The sequence below is a fragment of the Westerdykella ornata genome (assembly GCF_010094085.1).
Source record: "Westerdykella ornata strain CBS 379.55 unplaced genomic scaffold EI97scaffold_3, whole genome shotgun sequence".
Lineage (NCBI taxonomy): Eukaryota > Fungi > Ascomycota > Dothideomycetes > Pleosporales > Sporormiaceae > Westerdykella > Westerdykella ornata.
Genome location: NW_022986853.1, coordinates 1,642,412 through 1,659,078, shown reverse-complemented (window position 1 = coordinate 1,659,078; position 16,667 = coordinate 1,642,412). Strand labels below are relative to the sequence as shown.

General features: G+C 51.6%; 7 protein-coding genes across 7 annotated transcripts; 2 read left to right on the top strand and 5 right to left on the bottom strand.

Moving 5' to 3' along the window:
• Positions 1-85: 85 nt before the first annotated feature.
• Positions 86-2,035, bottom strand: EI97DRAFT_186888 (uncharacterized protein). Its single transcript, XM_033793560.1, has 2 exons — positions 1,555-2,035; positions 86-1,484 (listed from the first exon to the last, which is right to left on the bottom strand). Exons 1-2 carry the CDS (start codon positions 1,711-1,713, stop codon positions 159-161), a joined length of 1,485 nt encoding a protein of 494 aa, XP_033657313.1. The 5' UTR covers positions 1,714-2,035; the 3' UTR covers positions 86-158.
• EI97DRAFT_186877 (threonine dehydrogenase) lies at positions 1,944-3,768 on the top strand. Its single transcript, XM_033793559.1, has 5 exons — positions 1,944-1,959; positions 2,054-2,339; positions 2,392-3,086; positions 3,133-3,238; positions 3,287-3,768. The coding sequence occupies exons 2-5, from the start codon at positions 2,201-2,203 to the stop codon at positions 3,424-3,426; spliced, it is 1,080 nt and encodes a 359-aa protein (XP_033657312.1). The 5' UTR covers positions 1,944-1,959; positions 2,054-2,200; the 3' UTR covers positions 3,427-3,768.
• A 25-nt stretch (positions 3,769-3,793) lies between these two features.
• On the bottom strand, positions 3,794-4,203 carry EI97DRAFT_455971 (uncharacterized protein; the record flags this gene model as incomplete). Its single annotated transcript, XM_033800686.1, has 2 exons — positions 3,794-4,089; positions 4,173-4,203. 2 exons carry the CDS (start codon positions 4,201-4,203, stop codon positions 3,794-3,796), a joined length of 327 nt encoding a protein of 108 aa, XP_033657311.1.
• Positions 4,204-4,950: 747 nt separating this feature from the next.
• On the bottom strand, positions 4,951-7,753 carry EI97DRAFT_392948 (uncharacterized protein; the record flags this gene model as incomplete). The annotated part of the gene is made up of 4 exons (XM_033796270.1): positions 7,408-7,753; positions 7,197-7,358; positions 7,053-7,147; positions 4,951-7,008 (listed from the first exon to the last, which is right to left on the bottom strand). Coding segments are annotated over exons 1-4 (2,451 nt in total), but the record flags the coding sequence as incomplete, so codon positions are not given.
• A 526-nt stretch (positions 7,754-8,279) lies between these two features.
• EI97DRAFT_499142 (uncharacterized protein) lies at positions 8,280-9,371 on the bottom strand (the record flags this gene model as incomplete). The annotated part of the gene is made up of 1 exon (XM_033802589.1): positions 8,280-9,371. The coding sequence occupies one exon, from the start codon at positions 9,369-9,371 to the stop codon at positions 8,280-8,282; it is 1,092 nt and encodes a 363-aa protein (XP_033657309.1).
• Positions 9,372-10,611: 1,240 nt separating this feature from the next.
• On the bottom strand, positions 10,612-12,655 carry EI97DRAFT_430786 (FAD/NAD(P)-binding domain-containing protein). Its single transcript, XM_033797775.1, has 4 exons — positions 12,168-12,655; positions 11,563-12,117; positions 11,196-11,515; positions 10,612-11,148 (listed from the first exon to the last, which is right to left on the bottom strand). The coding sequence occupies exons 1-4, from the start codon at positions 12,183-12,185 to the stop codon at positions 10,809-10,811; spliced, it is 1,233 nt and encodes a 410-aa protein (XP_033657308.1). The 5' UTR covers positions 12,186-12,655; the 3' UTR covers positions 10,612-10,808.
• A 1,995-nt stretch (positions 12,656-14,650) lies between these two features.
• Positions 14,651-16,180, top strand: EI97DRAFT_448420 (DUF1212-domain-containing protein; the record flags this gene model as incomplete). Its single annotated transcript, XM_033800159.1, has 2 exons — positions 14,651-15,575; positions 15,888-16,180. 2 exons carry the CDS (start codon positions 14,651-14,653, stop codon positions 16,178-16,180), a joined length of 1,218 nt encoding a protein of 405 aa, XP_033657307.1.
• Between the last annotated feature and the right edge of the window lie 487 nt (positions 16,181-16,667).

Here is a 16,667-nt window from a genome sequence, read left to right as displayed (position 1 = left end):
TTGGATATCTTGATATCGGCCACCCAGTGCCACCTCCCCCTCAACACTCCGCGCGAGTGTACCAATATTACGGGTCATTTCAACATCCGTTCCATTTATATCTCATATCAACAAGGGACCAGCATCACCAGCTCCACGATCAGGTGGGAACGGTGCTACTACGACTGTGAGTCTTCGAATTGGTCAGCCCAACTCTTCCCCGCCTCAGCCGGCGACAAGCCGAAGGAGTCTTGCTTCTTCATCCCCGGTTGCTCCCCCTCCTTTTCTTCTGCTTTGACTGCTTCAGCCTTCGTCTTGGCCGGCCAATCCGGCTTCTTAGATGATCCATTTTCCGGCTTCGCGGTCGCGGATGTCGGTGTTGCGGAGGGTAGTTCTGGGAAGTCGGACGCTGAGGGGGGTTGTTGAGGCTGCTCCGGTTTGCCGCCTGCTTGAGGAGGACCGTGGAAGTCTCCCCGCCCGCCTCCGCCTCGCCCTCCTCTGCCACCACGACCTCTGCCCCTTCCGCGTCCACCACGATACGATTGCGGCGCACTCAATCCATCCTCGCCAACCTGCGCTGCTGCATCCTCCACCACCTGTCTCGGACTAGGAGCCACTCCACCATACGCACCTCTAGCCGCACCCGTTCTCCTCTCCTCTCCAGTCCCCGCAAATCCCTCCTCCTTCTCATTGTCCCATGCCCTTCCCTGCATAGCATCCAACTTCCTCTGCCTATTCTTCTCGCGCTCACCCATCATCTGCTGTCGATTCTGCCGATCAATCCTCTGCCTCTCGGCCTGTTGCCGCTTGCGCTCCGCATCCTCTTTCGCAGCCGCTGCTTCCCGCGCCTCGAAGGACGCGAGATCCGCTTCCGCGCGGGCGTGCTGCGCCGCGAGAGTTTCGTTTTTGGCGCGCATGGAGGCTAGTTTGGCGTTGAGCTCTTCCTCCGTGAGACGCGAGCGTTTGGGACCGCCGGTTAGAGTCCTGTCACCCCGGACGGAGGTAGGTGCCTTGGTGGTGTCCTTGGGGCCAACGGGTGTAGACGAAGCGGGCGCTGAAGGCGGAGGACTTGCGGTGTCTGTAGTAGTGGCCGGGGTGGCAGCGGGAGTGCCGTCGTTGTTCGCTTCTTGCGGTTTCGTGATGTCTTGTTGCTCCGCTGGCTTCGACTTGGGCTCAGTAGGCGCATGATGAGAGTTGTTCAAGCCGCCTCCCCGGCCACGGCCACCTCTTCCCCCGCGGCCTCTTCCCCGATTTCCTCGTGCGCCTTTGTCTCCATTCGATGCGCCCCTTGGTGCATGGTGCTGTCCCTGTTGTTGCGCAGGGCCTGGTGGCGGGGGCGTCTCTACCGGCGTGGGTTGAGGTGTTTCGGTCGGTGTTTCCTCAACCACAGGTTGGTCTATAGGAACGATGTCATCGTCGAAGAACAGGTCGTCTGTTCCTGCAGTTTGTGCGAACGGGTCCATCGACGGGTCGGAATATGAGTGATCGTACGTTGTGCCGTTGTACTAGATGACGTTAGACATACCGTTAAGCAAAGTCAAAGACATAATAAAATTTCTAGTATAGCTTACGTACAGCATCTGTCGTGGAGGTGTCCACTTGCAGCGGTTCCGAGGGTGCAGTTTCGGTCTGAACAGATGCATATGGCGGGGCGGAGATTTCAGATACGGTCGGTGCAGGTGCAGCAGAGTCTTGCGCCGGTTCTTCTTTCGGTGCCCATCTTGAAGCTTTCATGTCTGTCCTTCTAGATTTTTCCTATGTCTTCAAGGTGTGGTGATGTTGTCTGCAGAAGGTTACATAACGTTGTCGAAAGTTGAGGTCAAGTTGTCCCTCCCGAATTGCGCTAGTCGACTTTAGGTAAGGCGTAAGTTGGGGTAGTCGTCCACCCGTTCATGCTTCCTCCGACAGGAGTCGTGAATCCTTCGAATATCGCGCGTTCCCTACCGATGAGTATCTAACTGTGTCGATCACATCCCATAAGTGAGACGCCGCCAATTGCGGGGTTCGCGTTATCTCTCGCCACTGGATCGCTGGATCTATCCTGCAGAACGTTATACCGCTGACGTTACCCCAGTTAAACTGGAGTATAAAGCGGGGAGAATGACTCTACAGATTCGTGGAGGGCGCATGCACTCTCATCCACTTCCCAACTACCTTCTTACTCTTATAGCTTCTGGTTGAACAAGCTTTCTTCTATCTACGCATTCCAGTCCTTTACAGAATGAAAGCAGCACAGTTTTATGGCGCCAAAGACATCCGCGTCACCGACGTACCGTGGCCTGAGCCAAAAGAAAATGAAGCTTTGGTCGCAATCGAGTGGTGTGGAATATGTGGGAGTGACTTGCACGAGTACATCATGGGTGAGTTAGTGGTGGTTGATGTATCTCTCAAACCTCCATGCTGATAGCCCAGGTGGGGTGATAATACCGACGAAAGAGAACCCACACCCAATCACCAAAGATTACCTGCCTGTGACAATGGGGCACGAATTCTGCGGTCGAATCATCAGTGCCCCAGAAGGCTCGAATCTGTCTTCCGGACAAGCGGTTATGGTCGACCCTCGTATCAACTGCGGTAGCTGCTCTCGATGTAATGCCTCTTGGACGAACACATGTCGATCATGGGGCTTCAAGGGCTTCTCAGGAACAGGAGGTGGCTTCTCCGAGGCCGTCGCGGTGGATGCAAAAATGTGTTACCCGCTCCCTGATTCCGTGGATCTGAGTCTAGCGGCATTGATCGAGCCTCTGGCGGTGGCTTGGCACGCTATTGAAATCTGTGATATCCCAGATTGGGCCGACAAATCCGTCCTCATTCTTGGTGGTGGTCCGGTCGGAATAGCACATGTTCATGTGCTCCGAGCGAGGGGTTGCAAAAGGATTCTCGTCTCGGAACCTACTGCGACGAGAGCGGCTCAGAACAAAGAGGTCGCAGATGAGGTGTTCAATCCATTGATCATGGACGTAGCAGGGAAATGCAGGGAACTTACGAATGGCGAGGGGGTGGATGTTGTCTTTGATTGTGCTGGTATCCAGAAGGCAATGGACACCGGCTTGGATGCACTGAAAGTGAAGGGGACATATATGAATGTCGCTGCCTGGGAGACACCTGTAAGTCCACAGCTTGTCTTAAATCATTGTTATTAACTAGGAACAGATCGTCGTACCGCAGTTTCAGTGGATGCCGAAGGAACTGACCCTCAAAGCAAGCATGGCTTACAACGACAAACACTTCAAAGAAACGGTGGACGCTTTCGTCGCAGGTGTGTACGTTGCGAGTAGCTTTCACAGAGAGACTGATTAGTTTTCAGGCAAATTCAAAGACGTGGAGAAGATGGTCACTAGCAGGATATACATTGACGATATCTCGACCAAGGGCTTCGACGAGCTGGTAACAAACAAAGACAAGCACATCAAGATTCTGGTCACCACCCATAAGGATAAACTGTAATACCGTGTATCTCTATCTCCTTCGTACTTATCTCTCTTTCTTTTCTTTCAGGATTATGACTCGAATTTCTACCTCCACACGGAAATCCTACTTCCATTCACCATTGCCTTGCTGGTTCAGCAATTCTCCTTCGCTATTGCGCCTGAGTCGGCTACCGACCAGATATTTCTTCAAATCCAGGGCCAGCTCACTTTAACTGTGCCAATTGGAACAGAAGCATCGGGAAACACAATTTTGTGACTTGAAGGACCACGTGATTTGGATATTCACCCTCATTTAGACTTGACATTTGTATCATCAATGCTCCGACCGGACACGCTGTCATTGCAGGCATCTTGCTAAGTGTTCCATCTCACCTCAACTCCCGTTACGCAGTCGTCCGCCTCACAACCCTCTTAAACCCTTGCCTCTCCACCTGCGCCTGGGCAGCCGCAATCGTCGCCTGCGCATCGGGATCCACGAACCCGCATCCGTTCTTGCCAGCTTGGAAAGCAGCCGCCTCGGCAGAGCAAATGCCAACGCCGGAGAGGTCGGCGCAGCAGCCGGATTGACAGTCAGCGTCAGAGACACAGCCGCCTGTGATGAATTGCGAGCCGTCGCCGGAGCCAACGTTGCGGGCGCCGGCGTTGTTGGGCTTCAGTTGGGCCAGAGCGAGGGCCAAGACTGGAAGGACTTAGGACTCTGTTCATAGGGTGTCTTTCGATTTTATACGGGGCATTCAAACAGGACCGAACGGAGTGACATACAGGAGAAGATGGTAGCGATGGAGAAACGCATTGTGAAAGTGGTATCTGATCAATGGGGTAGTACTCGTTGGCTCGTAAATCGTTCAAGGAAAAAAAATCGTGGAAAGACACCAGGTCGGTTGCAGTCACAGACGCAACAGGAGAATGGAATCGAAGATGTAGATCGAAGTGAGAGTGAATGACTGTACCCCAACCAGGCGGATGATGACCTCTTTTATGCTGTCCACAACGCCTTCGACATCCTTCTATGGTACTCCTTCATTTCTGAGACGACATAATTCGCAGTGCGATCGCCGTTCTCGACTCAGGTTTCTCGACAGGCTGTGTTGCAGTCTCCCCACATTGTAGTTGAGTATGGGACTCGGGTTGCCCTGACACAATGCCTGTTGCCATAGGAAGTTTACACTGCCCAATGGGAAGTGTTGGGTGTGGTGGTGCATAGTCCATGCGTTGATGTTGCGTGAACCGTTTCGGACTCCTCGAACTGATTCTGTTGCGGGTTCCGCCACGTGATATCATTCGGGAAATATGTTTCCGAGTCTATTATGTGTATGAATTCCAAGATAGAGCTGCTGGCATTATTTGCACGAATTGGCGGCATGCTTGCAACAGTCTGGGCAGTTTTATGGTAAGGCTCGTTGGCAAGTCAGTGAAACTATGACTAACGGTGCCATCGTCGTTCTAACTATGCCATTGCTCTTCCTATGGGTGTGTCTTTGTAGATTAACTATTTGAACCCCCAAATGCCAGCATATATCTAATGCCTATCGCGGCTCTGATCCAGTACGATATGTCCAGGACTGGGTGGCACATCGCCAGTCTCCCAAACCGTCTTCTCACTCCCCATACTGAAGACAATTTCTCCTCCATTGGTCATGATACCTCCAGCATCCTGATGTCTAAACCAATTCTTATCCCATGCCTGACCGTTGATCGTAACGCCTTGAACATAATACCCATTCCGCCCGTCTCCATCGTCGAGATTTTCGGCCCGTATTCTCAAAGTGCGATTGTGATTAACGGTAATGTTGATGTCCGTGAACCAAGGGCTTTCCAAGAGATACACCGGAGTCGTGACGATGGGATACATGCCCAGCATCTGCCATACCAGCCAGCAGTTCAAAGCGCCAGCGTCGGAGTTCCCAGGGATGCCGTTGGAGGAATTGAAGTAGAAGTCGTTGGCGAGCTGACGAGATCTTTCAACCGATTTCCACTGCTTGTTAAGATAGTTGTAAAGATAAGGCGTCTGAAAATCCGGCTCGTTCGCGATATTGTTGATAGTGTTTATGCCCAGCCCATTGACCCCAAGGTCAACGCCAGAGGTGTTTGGCAGAAAGACATAGTCGAGTCGCTCTTCGAAGTGCTGGGGTCCGCCCATGAGTTGTATCATCCGTTCGACATCGTGGGGTATAACAAAGGAGTATTCGAAGGCAGTCCCCTCGTAGGACTCGTCACTCCAGTTGCAATCGCCACAATTGGAGATATTGTAGGTCTTGTGGAATGTCCCATTGGCATATCTAGGCATGACGAATCCTGTAAAGCCTCTTGCCGTCGCTTCTGGATCCCAACTCAACTGCCATCCTGCGCTTCTCTGCAGATACAACTGTCTATCTCCCGGTTGCTCGCCGGCTGCGATCTGCGAGACTGCAAAATCGTTCAGCGAATATTCGACCGTCTTCGATACCGCACGAGTATTTCGATCCGCGGAAACATATCCTAACGGAATCCAGTCATCAAGAGCCGAGCGTCCCTCTTTCAGGCTTCCCTGTGGATCCACCGGGTTTTGGTCAAAGTAGGGAAGAATTTCAGCGTTCTTCTTGACTGCTGCATACCCCTCTGTCCAGTTAATGGCACCTCTCAGGCCCTTGACGTAAGCATCAGCGAGGACGTTGTCAGCATTAGAGCCTCCTTGCACGAGGCCGTTGTAGTTCCCGCTTCGTCCATCTGGTAGATAGCCTTCATGTTTGAACATACCGATCAGTGAGCGAATCATGGATTCGTAGTAGGCCGGTTGAATGAGATGCCACAGGGAGACCTGGTTACGAAACAAATCCCACATTGTGTAGAAATCGTCCCAATACGGTTCTTCGGACTCCCAGAGAGGATTCTCATTGATACGCTCGCTCGGGATCAAGTGCATGAAGTACAAGCTGGAATAAAGGAGGGCCAGACGGGTTTGATTTGCTGACGAAGATGTGTCCACACGTATCTTGGAGAATACGTCGCGATTCCATTCGGTTCGCGCAACTCGTTCTGCTTGCGAGATATCCCAGGATAGTTCCTCGTCTTTGTACGCACAGGCTTTCGATACTGACATAAAGGAAACGCCTACTCTTGACTTGACTGTTGATACCGATTCCGCACCAGTCCAGGAGAAAATGGCACCGACGCGGTTATTGGTTGCACCAGAGCGAGCAGATGAGCCAACAAAAATGGGATTTGGCGTGCTCTCGTTGTTGAAGCTGCGGAAATGCCGACTTACAGGTAACGTGTTTCTTCCCTGGAACGCTTCCGCATCGCTTGCCGGAGAGTCAAACTCTCCACAGACATAGACCGTGACTGGGGCGCCGAGATTCCAACCTCCTCCGATACTAGTATATCCCGTGTATGACTTATTGTCTGGGCTGACCTCAATCTCGCCACCTGCGTAGAATTGCGTATCCCAGGACCTCGTAAGGTGTGGAAGATAATGGGAGAAGTCCACGAGGATGTACTTCTCAGTTGTAGGGAAACTGTATTGGTAAAGACCTGCATGTCTCGACGCTGACAATTCGACACCGACCCCGGATTCAAGGAGAGTCCTGAAGTAGCCCACTCTTGCAACGTCTCCACCTTGCTGTTACAGTGTTAGACATGTAAGTGTTACAAGAATTTGCATACTCTTCTCTGCCAGTAGGTGCAATTGTCCAGTAGGTTGACACCTTCCAAACTTGCCAGTGGCATCTGGGCCGGGAACCCATACTTTGGCCCTCCTCCTATTCCATTTAGAACACTTGATTAGAAACCAGCATCAAGAGCGCTCACCTGTTCCAGATACGTGGAGCATGCTTATTCCCGTGACTTTCCCCTGAGGCGTCCATCCCCCATTCAGAGCGCTTTGATTAACAGGCTCCTCATACGTATCGATGCCCAGCTTCACCATGCCGAAAGGCACCGCTCCACCTACAAAGATGTCACCGCCGCCATCTATGATACGTTAGCTCGATTTGAATCACCGCTATGAGAAAGCGCATACATGCATATCCAGTGAGCGCCCCTTCCGAGCCGATGAAGGGATTAACGAATTGAGAGTAGTCCACCTCTTGTGCACCTATCACTTCGATATATATGAGACATAATATCCATGTCAACATTCGTCGAAGTGCAATCATTTTAGCGGTACTACCGCCACAGAGGTGGTGTTAAGAAGTAGAGTTGCAGAAGAGAGCGACCGGCATCGCCATCATACATATGCATACATCGACCTCCGCACGCCAATCCCCCGCTGGCCGCACATCATGTCCGCGAATGTCGGGCCGCTTCAAGCAAAGCAGGGTTTGATATCCTGTCAATGGTCCGAGGCAGAACCATGGATATTGCTCACGGCGGGGTATTTTGCAGTTCTGTACCGACTTCCAAAAGCGTGTTGCCAAGGTGGGCCCCCGCACATGTGACGCTGACATTCACTCCTCAGAGCCCACAGCCGTTTTTACACCTTTGGTCAGGAATCTTACGAAGGAGATAGAATTATATTTCGTAGGATATAGTGCTTATGTACAAGCAGTTGAATAACTTCTGCCATCTCCCCTTCTGTTCTTCAAGATCTCAAATTCTCTCCCATTAATACTCTATTGCGACAACTTTCAAATCTGTTCTGACACCGGAGCCATCCTCGTGGAGTACTGTCGATTGGACTCAGAAATATCTCGGGTTGCCAAGAAAGGTCCTCTTTGCAGGCTTAAGGCAAGTCTGAGGGAGCCTTCAAGGAGGTATGTCCTACCCTAGGGTAAACTCTCGGTCAAGCACAGGCACATCTGCGCCTGCCAGGAAAGATTCTCTTCAGAACTTGGAATAAGCCTAGTGTGTCCCGAAAATACGTGCATTCTAAACAGTTCATCGCACTCAACGCTACCTCAGACCGCCAACGAAGGTTTTGTTCAGAAGCTGATAAGCCAGAGGAAGGATGTCTGGATGCACGACTCCGGCGAAGGAAGAGCTAGTGGAGCGGCATTGTAGTGCTACTCTGCAATATCTCTGGCTCTCCATAACCAAACGGACATACATCAGCGTTCTGTACGCAAGGATGTGTTTCAATGATGGCGGGGGTGAACCTGGTGGCTGATGCGCATGTCGCAGGAGCTCAGGTTGTTGAAGTCCTGGTATGACGGTGATGTCCCGAGATGAGCTATGTCCGTGATGTCGTGAGCCCGTGGAAGATGCCTCACACTCGCTGCCACTGAGCGAATCTCTTCTCTTCAAATGAAGCTCCGTTCTACCGGTGTCAGAATTGTTAACCGTGTGGTCTAGTTCACTCTGGGGAGACAAGGTCATTACGAATCGCTTCTGTCGCTGTGTGGCCTCCCAGTCTATCATCTGGATTTGATCAGGTTCTTCTTTTGGCATTTGGAGATAATCTTTATCGGTCCAGTGTAGGCCATGATCACCCCAGGGTGGCACTCCTCTGAAGAAGAAATTGGGAGGCAGAATCCATAGTCGATTGTTTGCGCGCAAGCGCTTGAGCTGTTCGGGTTGTGAGGCTGTCCTGTTCATCATCCTATCATACAGATCCGGTGCCTGGCTCTTCACCCAGCTCTTGAAATTATCCATTTCATCCCGACTGTCCGTTTCCTGTGTCGATTTTACGCCAGGTGGCACGTCGTCCGGGTCATCGTAGTCCGGAAGAACCTCCACCTCAGCGGGGAGCACGGTGATTTTGCATTTGGTTGGCCTCCCTTCGTTGAGAGTATATTGATTATAGAGTTTGATAGCTTTCACAGCAAGGATCGGACTAGACAATGTCACAAGAGCTACGTCATAAACCGGAACCGCTCTGATAGCCGAAAGTGGCTGTTCGATCTTGATCAAACCGAACGGCCCGAACATAGATTCGAGGATGCCAGTGTCGAACAAGTCTTTGCGCATATTTCGAACCTGTATTGTCACAGAGCCGCTGTCGTCCAAACCCGCATAACGTTTATGTTCGGAGTTCTCTGAAATCATGCTGAAGTACACGGAGACAGAGAATGTAGGAGGGACCTTGGGGTCAGAGGTGTGTCTGGAGGAGGGGTGGGGAGTACTCTCAGAGCGGAAACCCCGAAGGGGAACCAGTGCCGCCGCACCCTGATAATGATTCAGGCTTTAAGCGTCATTTCCACTTGAACTTTCGACTTCGATCTTGGCTCTCTCGGTTTCCTATAATGTTCTCAAATTCTGACTTGGAACTTTTCCTAGTCTGTGCTAGCGATATCAGACAGTGCTTGCGTGTTACGCATGCACAGTCTCGTGAAGCCTAGCTTCCTTCTCGAATCAACCATCTTCCTACCTTCTGCCGAACTACACAAAATTTAGCACGCGCTTCTGAAGTTACTGGCCGGTAGTTTTGCTATTAGGTAAGATGACGGCATCTTTTCTAGGCGGTGTTCCCTTAAAAGACTGTGCGCAACCTTAGAGCGCAATCAATGCCAACGCCCAAGTGCGCTGAACTCGAGACGTAGACCAGCGTACACGTGTTCAAGAAAGTGCCTAGATGTATATGCGATTTACGAATTTCCATAACCTGCACCTCTATGTGCTCCTGACATAAAGATTTACGAGGTGGATATCTGTAGGGAAGCAAATTAGGGTACTACATGTTTATAACATTTTTATATCTCAATAGTTCTATATCTGCGATATGGTTGGTACACACTATACCCTTGGCTTAGGAGGTGTTTTATTGCCCTACAAGTTGGAGGCCGTCAACCCTTCATATCAAAGTGACCCTTACGCCGGAGACCGGGACTTAAATATTGACATCTAATGGAACACGCATTGGTTAGCAGGAAGAACTTGCGAAAGGAGAAAGTACAAACGAGGGCCGCTTATCCAGTCCCCAGAGACTCTACTTCCGGAATACCTTGAATCGAGTGGCGGAGAGGTTCATCAAACTATCTATACTATGAGAACCGATATCCGGAGGAATCTTCTCTCAGGTTCGATAGGTTGAAAGCGTAGACGGTTCCGGATATGTTGTTGTGCCTGCCCTACAGATTCATAATCAACCTTTGCCCAAATCGAGCATGAGACTTTTACTTCAGTACTGCATCAAATAACTGACCCGAAAGAGTCCTGTGTGGAGGACTTATAGCTTTGCACAACAAGTAGTCCTTGAGGAAATTCAGGGCGCACCTATCCGAAAGTCAAAAGAGTTGAGGGGATTGAGAAATGTGAAGGGTTCGGCGAAATAGGTTTCTCCCGAAAGCGTGCGTATACTGATTGATAAAGGCAATGCAACTAGCGAGATAGCAATTGAATGGTGGGACAGTTAGATTTACAGATTGATGAGTATAGAAGAGATGGCAATGTTTCGATTCAAGCAGATGGTCCATATCCAACGTTAAATCATGAATGCTCCAGAGTATCTACCCAGGTGAAGGAAACTGTCGTACAAACCGAACCCTAAGCTCCGTTGGCCGCTTTTGCCTTACTCTTGTAGTACTGCGTAAAGTCATGCCGTATCGCAAAAATAGATTCTGCAACACTTTTACCCCACACAGGGTCGTCGCTGGCCTTCTCGCACATGGCGAAGAACTCCTCTCGTTCCTTCTTCGCATTCTCATCCCACAGACGGTGGAAGTTCGCCCGCGACATAGGATCGATCATCTCTCGCCAGAGCTTCATGCGGATCTCGCTGTACTTGTCGAGAATATCCTCGTCTAGCTCATCCTCGTGGATGCCGACCAAGCAATCATAAAGGGAGCCGACGTCTGCGAATCCGCCCGTAAGCCCTAATCCGCCGCTGTTTCGAGTCAGCCCAGCATCGTGACAGTTAGTTGGCAAGCTTACAATGGATTACACAAGTGCGCTGCATCAGCCACGAGTACGATCTTCCCAACTCGAAAGCTGGGTGCACAACGTTGTTGGAGCTTGTACGGACTCATGCTAACGAGCTTGTAATCACCGGGCTTCGGATTTCCTGGCAGGATTTGCTCGTAGCGCAAAGGTTGCCGTTTGATGATCTCCTCACGAGAAAGACTTGCATCGTCACCATAGGTGACTCTCCATAACCCATCCTTTGTGATTTTGGCAGCCATGTACCAATCGGTTGGGTGAACTATGAAGTTGGAGTCCCAGTAACCGAACCGCTCGTCGAAGGGAAGATAGACCTGTAATGGTCAGCGCTTCGAATATCAAACGCGAAAGATGCACCTGCATTTGTAGCCACAATCTGCTTGTCCAAAGTCTCTCCAGGGTACTCCTTTCCAAACAAGGCTTGCCGTACACCGCTTGAAGCGCCGTCGGCTCCCACAAGATAATCTCCTCCGATCTTCTTCTCCTGTCCATCGGATGTGCGGACAACGGCGCGCGCTTCCTTCTCGTCCTGCTCGACGCCTACGACTTTGTTGCCCCAGAGGATTTGAGTGTTTGGCAAGCTCTCGAAATGGCGCACGAGCAAAGGGCCCAAGCGATCCAGGGGTAATACGGCCATGGCATACTTGGAGTCCTCAGGTTCGCGGCCCATGCCAGCGAGGAAGGTGGTGTCCTTCAATCTCCAGCAGACGCCCCTCGGAGTGAAGCCTTCCTTCCGTACATCGTCTATTATGCCGGCTCGGTGGAAGTCATAAATGGCCGAGGGCGCGTAGTGGGCAGCACGGGGATTGTCGTTGATTTTGGTATCGGCGTCGAGGATGGTTACCTTGATATCCGTATTACGGGCAAGCATGACACCTAGTAGGAGGCCGGAAGGGCCAGCGCCCACAATGACAATCTGGCTCGGATTGTTAGGGGCTTATGGAGGAGCTTCGGAAAAGGACCTACATGATTGATTTTGGGCATTATTACCGAATTACAGTTACAGTACTATGAGTGCCTCCGCTACTGTAAGTACAGGGTCGACCGAACCGGCTCCTGTCCCCTTTATATCCCCAGTAAGAATGGATCAGAGAGATGATCATCCCATCATGAGGTGGGGCATGCATGGCAGCGGCCGAGTCAGGACGAGAGCCCCCTGCATCCTCAAGGTGCCCGTTCAGAGGGTCCAGTCCAGGATGCGGGGATAGAGGCATTCCGGGTGGAGACAGACGGGAGAGTAGAGTTGTCGCAAGTGGTGCGAGGTGGGAGAGGGATTGCATTGCCCCACATCCGAGGTGTTGGTTGCCAAGAGAATGCTATCTGATCGAATGCGGTTAGCGTACTTTAAGCTTCTTTCGACGACGACACCACCGCCAGTGTTATGGATATGCCACCGCCTACGGAACAGTGTTTGGAGTAGTCTATGCAGTTATACTGCCCCTCTTCGCCAAACTTTGTCTATGCTGGATGCTACTTAGAAGAGGGCGCAGGGTAGGCGCATAGGAGCTCATGACATCATTCGACATCTTCTCCGCCAGCCCCTCTGCTTTAACCCCCTTTTATCTCTCTTCAGCTACCCGGACGACTTGATTCCTCTTTCTAATATTCACAATGGATGATTTCACGGGCTCCACTTTGCTGGATATTGCTCTCTCTTGGTAGCATCGATTGTGTCCTTGAGTAGACTTTCCTTTCTCCTTCCTTATCTTCTTTGTTGAGGTGCTGGCTCGACCACCATTTTTCGACCCTTCTAGATCCAATGCCGTTTCAGAGGAAAATAGGCCGCTTACTACGCACATCTAGAGAAGGTTACGTACGCACTCGGAGGCCGGAAGTTGCTAACAACCAAGCACCTACTTCCTGAATGTGCACTGTTCATACCCTCACAATACCGCCAACCTCAGCGTTCCTCCCAGCTACCATTTCCGTTTTCCAGCTTATCTGCTGCCTGACAACGGCTCACGGACCGGCTCGACGCACACATCAACTTCCACATATTAGAGCTTTCATTCGCGCTCTCCCCTCAATCCACTTCATCTTCTCAAGCAGTTGACAACACAATAACCCGAAGACATTAACGCGTATCATTAGTAGGTCACCTTTCCTTCAGATCTTGGATGGATTTCAAAAGCGAGCCACCTCCCAAACGGCCTCCCCGTGCCGACATGCATTCAACCGGCCAAAGTACACCGAGCCGTAAGCGTGTCGAATTCACTTCGGAGCCCGCGACACCAGCTCGGAGTAGTAGCCCTACGCCAACCCATGCACCTGCAACGCCTGAAAATGGTCCGCCGGAGTTCGGCAAAGGGCGCGGATTGCATCATGAGATGTCACATGAGGAGATATCCGAGAGCCTCCAGGATTTTCAGCCCTACGTCAATGTCCCAAAACGACGACCAGCAATTCGTCGAACTGGACGCCGCCCCACTCGGTTTTACCTAGAGGAGGAAGAAGAGGAGGATAACGACAAGACACGGTCTGGAAAAGTAGCGTTGGAGTCGGCTGTAAAGCTTTCCAAAGTTGTAGGAACCTATTCAGCCTCGGCGCCCGTATCACGTTCTAGCTCGCGCGACCGTTCTCGGGACTTCGATCCATCTTTCTCCCATGGCTTATCGTCGGGCCCAAATGTCCACCGCGATGCAGAAGAGGCTGAGCTCACGGATCCGGACGATGAACGGAACCCAAATGTCGATCTGAAAACAGCCAATCGGTTGCTCAGAGAGTACAGTCGCCAACGTTCTGATATTCGGGAAGAAGACTTCTATCATGAGGACGACAGTCCTTTCCAGTCTGGAGAGGTCACACCGGCGCACTCTCCCGAGTCCGAAGAGGAGCACATGTCGAGACGGCCTAGGTACCGCACAAGTGTGCTGGGAATGCTACTGAAAGCTGCAACCCTTTCTCAAACAGCAGGTCAACGCATCACCCCTCACACAGCCGGTCACTCTAGCTCCCATCGAACAACCGCTAGCTCAACAGCACCTGAAAAGCCTGGACCGGCTCACCGACGGAGAGCTACTGGTCATGGGAGAAATCCCAGCTCAGGAAGTCTGGCATTCAGTGACACCTCGACTCTCAATGATTTGTTGCATTCTCCCATGTCGGAATCAAGCACTCCATCAGGTGCGACCACTCCGTCTCGACGGTATGGACGACCGTGGTACAGCAGAAGTGCGAACAGCTCTACGATATCTCTTGGGCATCTGGGGTCAAGCGAACACCTAAATCCCCAGAGCAGGAAGCAAAGACCCGGTTTGATACGGAATCTCTCCTCCCAGTCACTCGCGACCTTCACCCACCTCACCTCCGCTTTGAAACCCCCAAAGTCCAAGCTTGACCGCCCGGAAAGCCTAATTCTTGCGGACACTATAGCTCGCCAAAGGTTTCTGCGGAAGATCTGCGAGGCGCTTATGAAGTACGGCGCGCCTACACATCGCTTGGAGGATTTCATGGAACAAGCGGCGGAGAGTCTCGAGATCAAATCGCAGTTTTTATACATGCCGAACTGTATGATCATGGCTTTTGACGACCCGTCGACTCATACCTCGGAAGTAAGGCTTATACGAACATCTCAAGGGGTGGAGCTGGACAAGTTACTGGATGTCTACCAGATCTATAAGGCTGTCTCGTTTGGCGATATGCCCTTGGAAGAGGCTACGGAACTGCTCGAGGAAATTATTCAACGGAAAGCGCACTTTAATCGGTGGTTACGAGTATTCTTCTATGGCCTTGCGTCTGCCACCGTGGGTCCGTTCGCTTTTGAAGCGCGCCCCATCGAAATGCCCGCCTGCTTCGCACTTGGATGCAGCCTAGGTTTTCTGCAGTTGATCGTGGTACCTCATAATGAGCTTATGGGAAACATGTTCGAAATCATTGCGGCATTCCTCACTTCCTTCGTCTCTCGAGCGCTGGGGAGCATCCAGTCCAGAGGGCACGAAGTATTCTGCTTCAGCGCAATGGCGCAATCTTCCATTGCCCTCATCTTGCCTGGGTACATTGTTCTTTGCGCATCCTTGGAATTGCAGGCTCGGCAAATGGTCCCCGGCTCTGTGCGCATGGTCTATGCCCTCATCTACTCGTTCATCCTGGGCTTCGGAATCATGTTAGGCAGCGCCGTCTTTGGATCGATCTATCAGGACGCCACGTCAGCTACCCGTTGCGAGAATCCTTTAAGCAACAATAGCGCCTGGAATTACTTGTTCGTGTTCCTCTTCTCCATCTGTCTCACGATCATCAACCAGGCTAGGTTGAAACAGATGCCCACCATGGTTGGTATCGCCATGATTGGCTACGCCGTCAGTTTCAACACCGCCAAGTACGTCAGAGGCAACTCTCAAGTCTCCAGCACCGTTGGTGCGTTTGCCATAGGCGTGAGTGCCAATCTTCAAGCGAAGCTATGGCCTCTCATCGAAGATCACTGGTTGCGCTTTCTGCAGAATGATTCTCGCTGGAGTAGGGTCTGCAAGCACTTGATTTCCCGCTTGAGGAGTGCTAGAGTGTCCAGGTCCTTCATCCCACGCTTTCTTCGCCGGGGAGATAAAGGCCGGAAACCTACCGCCCCACAAGAAATCCCCTTCCCTACAACCCAGCGTCATAGATATCGCGATGCAGCCGCTCCGTCGTCTGCGTCCTCGGTGCTCGGCGTCTCCCCGTCTGGTGCTCGAAGAACTGGCTACGGACTCGCAGCAACCGCCATGATCCCCGCCATCTTCGTACAGGTCCCCTCGGGGCTGTCCGTGTCCGGCTCCCTCGTCAGCGGTATCATCTCCGCGGACCAGATGACGAGGAACGCAACGGGCTCGACGATTGTATCCGGAGCGGATGCTGAAACCCCTTTGGTGAATAACGTGGCGCTGAAGGTAGGCTTTTCGGTCATCCAGGTGGCGATTGGGATCACGGTGGGGTTGTTTGTAGCGGCGTTGGTGACGAACCCGTTTGGGAGGAGGAGGAGAAAAAGGACGCCATTGGCCCAGTTGTAGGATGGGAATGGGAGTGTGAGAGGCGAAGAGAACGCAGAGAGAGTAAGGACTAGTGATGGGGGAGACCCCTCAGCACTTATGAAAGAAGAAGGGCTGATGAAAAATGATCCAGGGCCGAGAAGGAGAATCAGGACGGAGCGCTGACACACACATCGACTCCTCGATGTTCACGCGTCATGGCGCATGGGATGGTTTTGGATATTGGACATTGGAGCACATAATCTTCTGCAGAAATCGTGATTATGAGCATAGACTTAGACTTAGAGAAAAAAGTACGTCAATGATAGAATGGATAAAACAGCTTGAGCAGCTATAGGCAGGTGTATTTTAGAAGCAAGCTGTACGCGTAAATAGCTAACTACTGGCTGTAGCAATATTTAACAGCGTTTCGCATGTTAGAACTTACCGTGTCGCTAACACTATATTACGGCTCCGTACCGACGTGGTAGAGGCTTACTGTTATATGGCGTCTTGCTAGTATGCGAGC

What these genes read in the sequence shown, in the direction of transcription:
- EI97DRAFT_186888 (XM_033793560.1), bottom strand. Translation starts at nt 1,713, where the DNA reads ATGAAAGCTTCAAGATGGGCACCGAAAGAAGAACCGGCGCAAGACTCT. An exon ending in ACACCTCCACGACAGATGCT is followed by an intron (nt 1,485 to 1,554) that starts GTACGTAAGCTA and finishes AACGTCATCTAG; the next exon opens with TACAACGGCACAACGTACGA.
- EI97DRAFT_186877 (XM_033793559.1), top strand. Translation starts at nt 2,201, where the DNA reads ATGAAAGCAGCACAGTTTTATGGCGCCAAAGACATCCGCGTCACCGAC. An exon ending in CTTGCACGAGTACATCATGG is followed by an intron (nt 2,340 to 2,391) that starts GTGAGTTAGTGG and finishes CTGATAGCCCAG; the next exon opens with GTGGGGTGATAATACCGACG. An exon ending in GGTGGACGCTTTCGTCGCAG is followed by an intron (nt 3,239 to 3,286) that starts GTGTGTACGTTG and finishes ATTAGTTTTCAG; the next exon opens with GCAAATTCAAAGACGTGGAG.
- EI97DRAFT_430786 (XM_033797775.1), bottom strand. An exon ending in AGCAGATTGTGGCTACAAAT is followed by an intron (nt 11,516 to 11,562) that starts GCAGGTGCATCT and finishes TGACCATTACAG; the next exon opens with GTCTATCTTCCCTTCGACGA. An exon ending in GCGCACTTGTGTAATCCATT is followed by an intron (nt 11,149 to 11,195) that starts GTAAGCTTGCCA and finishes GACTCGAAACAG; the next exon opens with CGGCGGATTAGGGCTTACGG.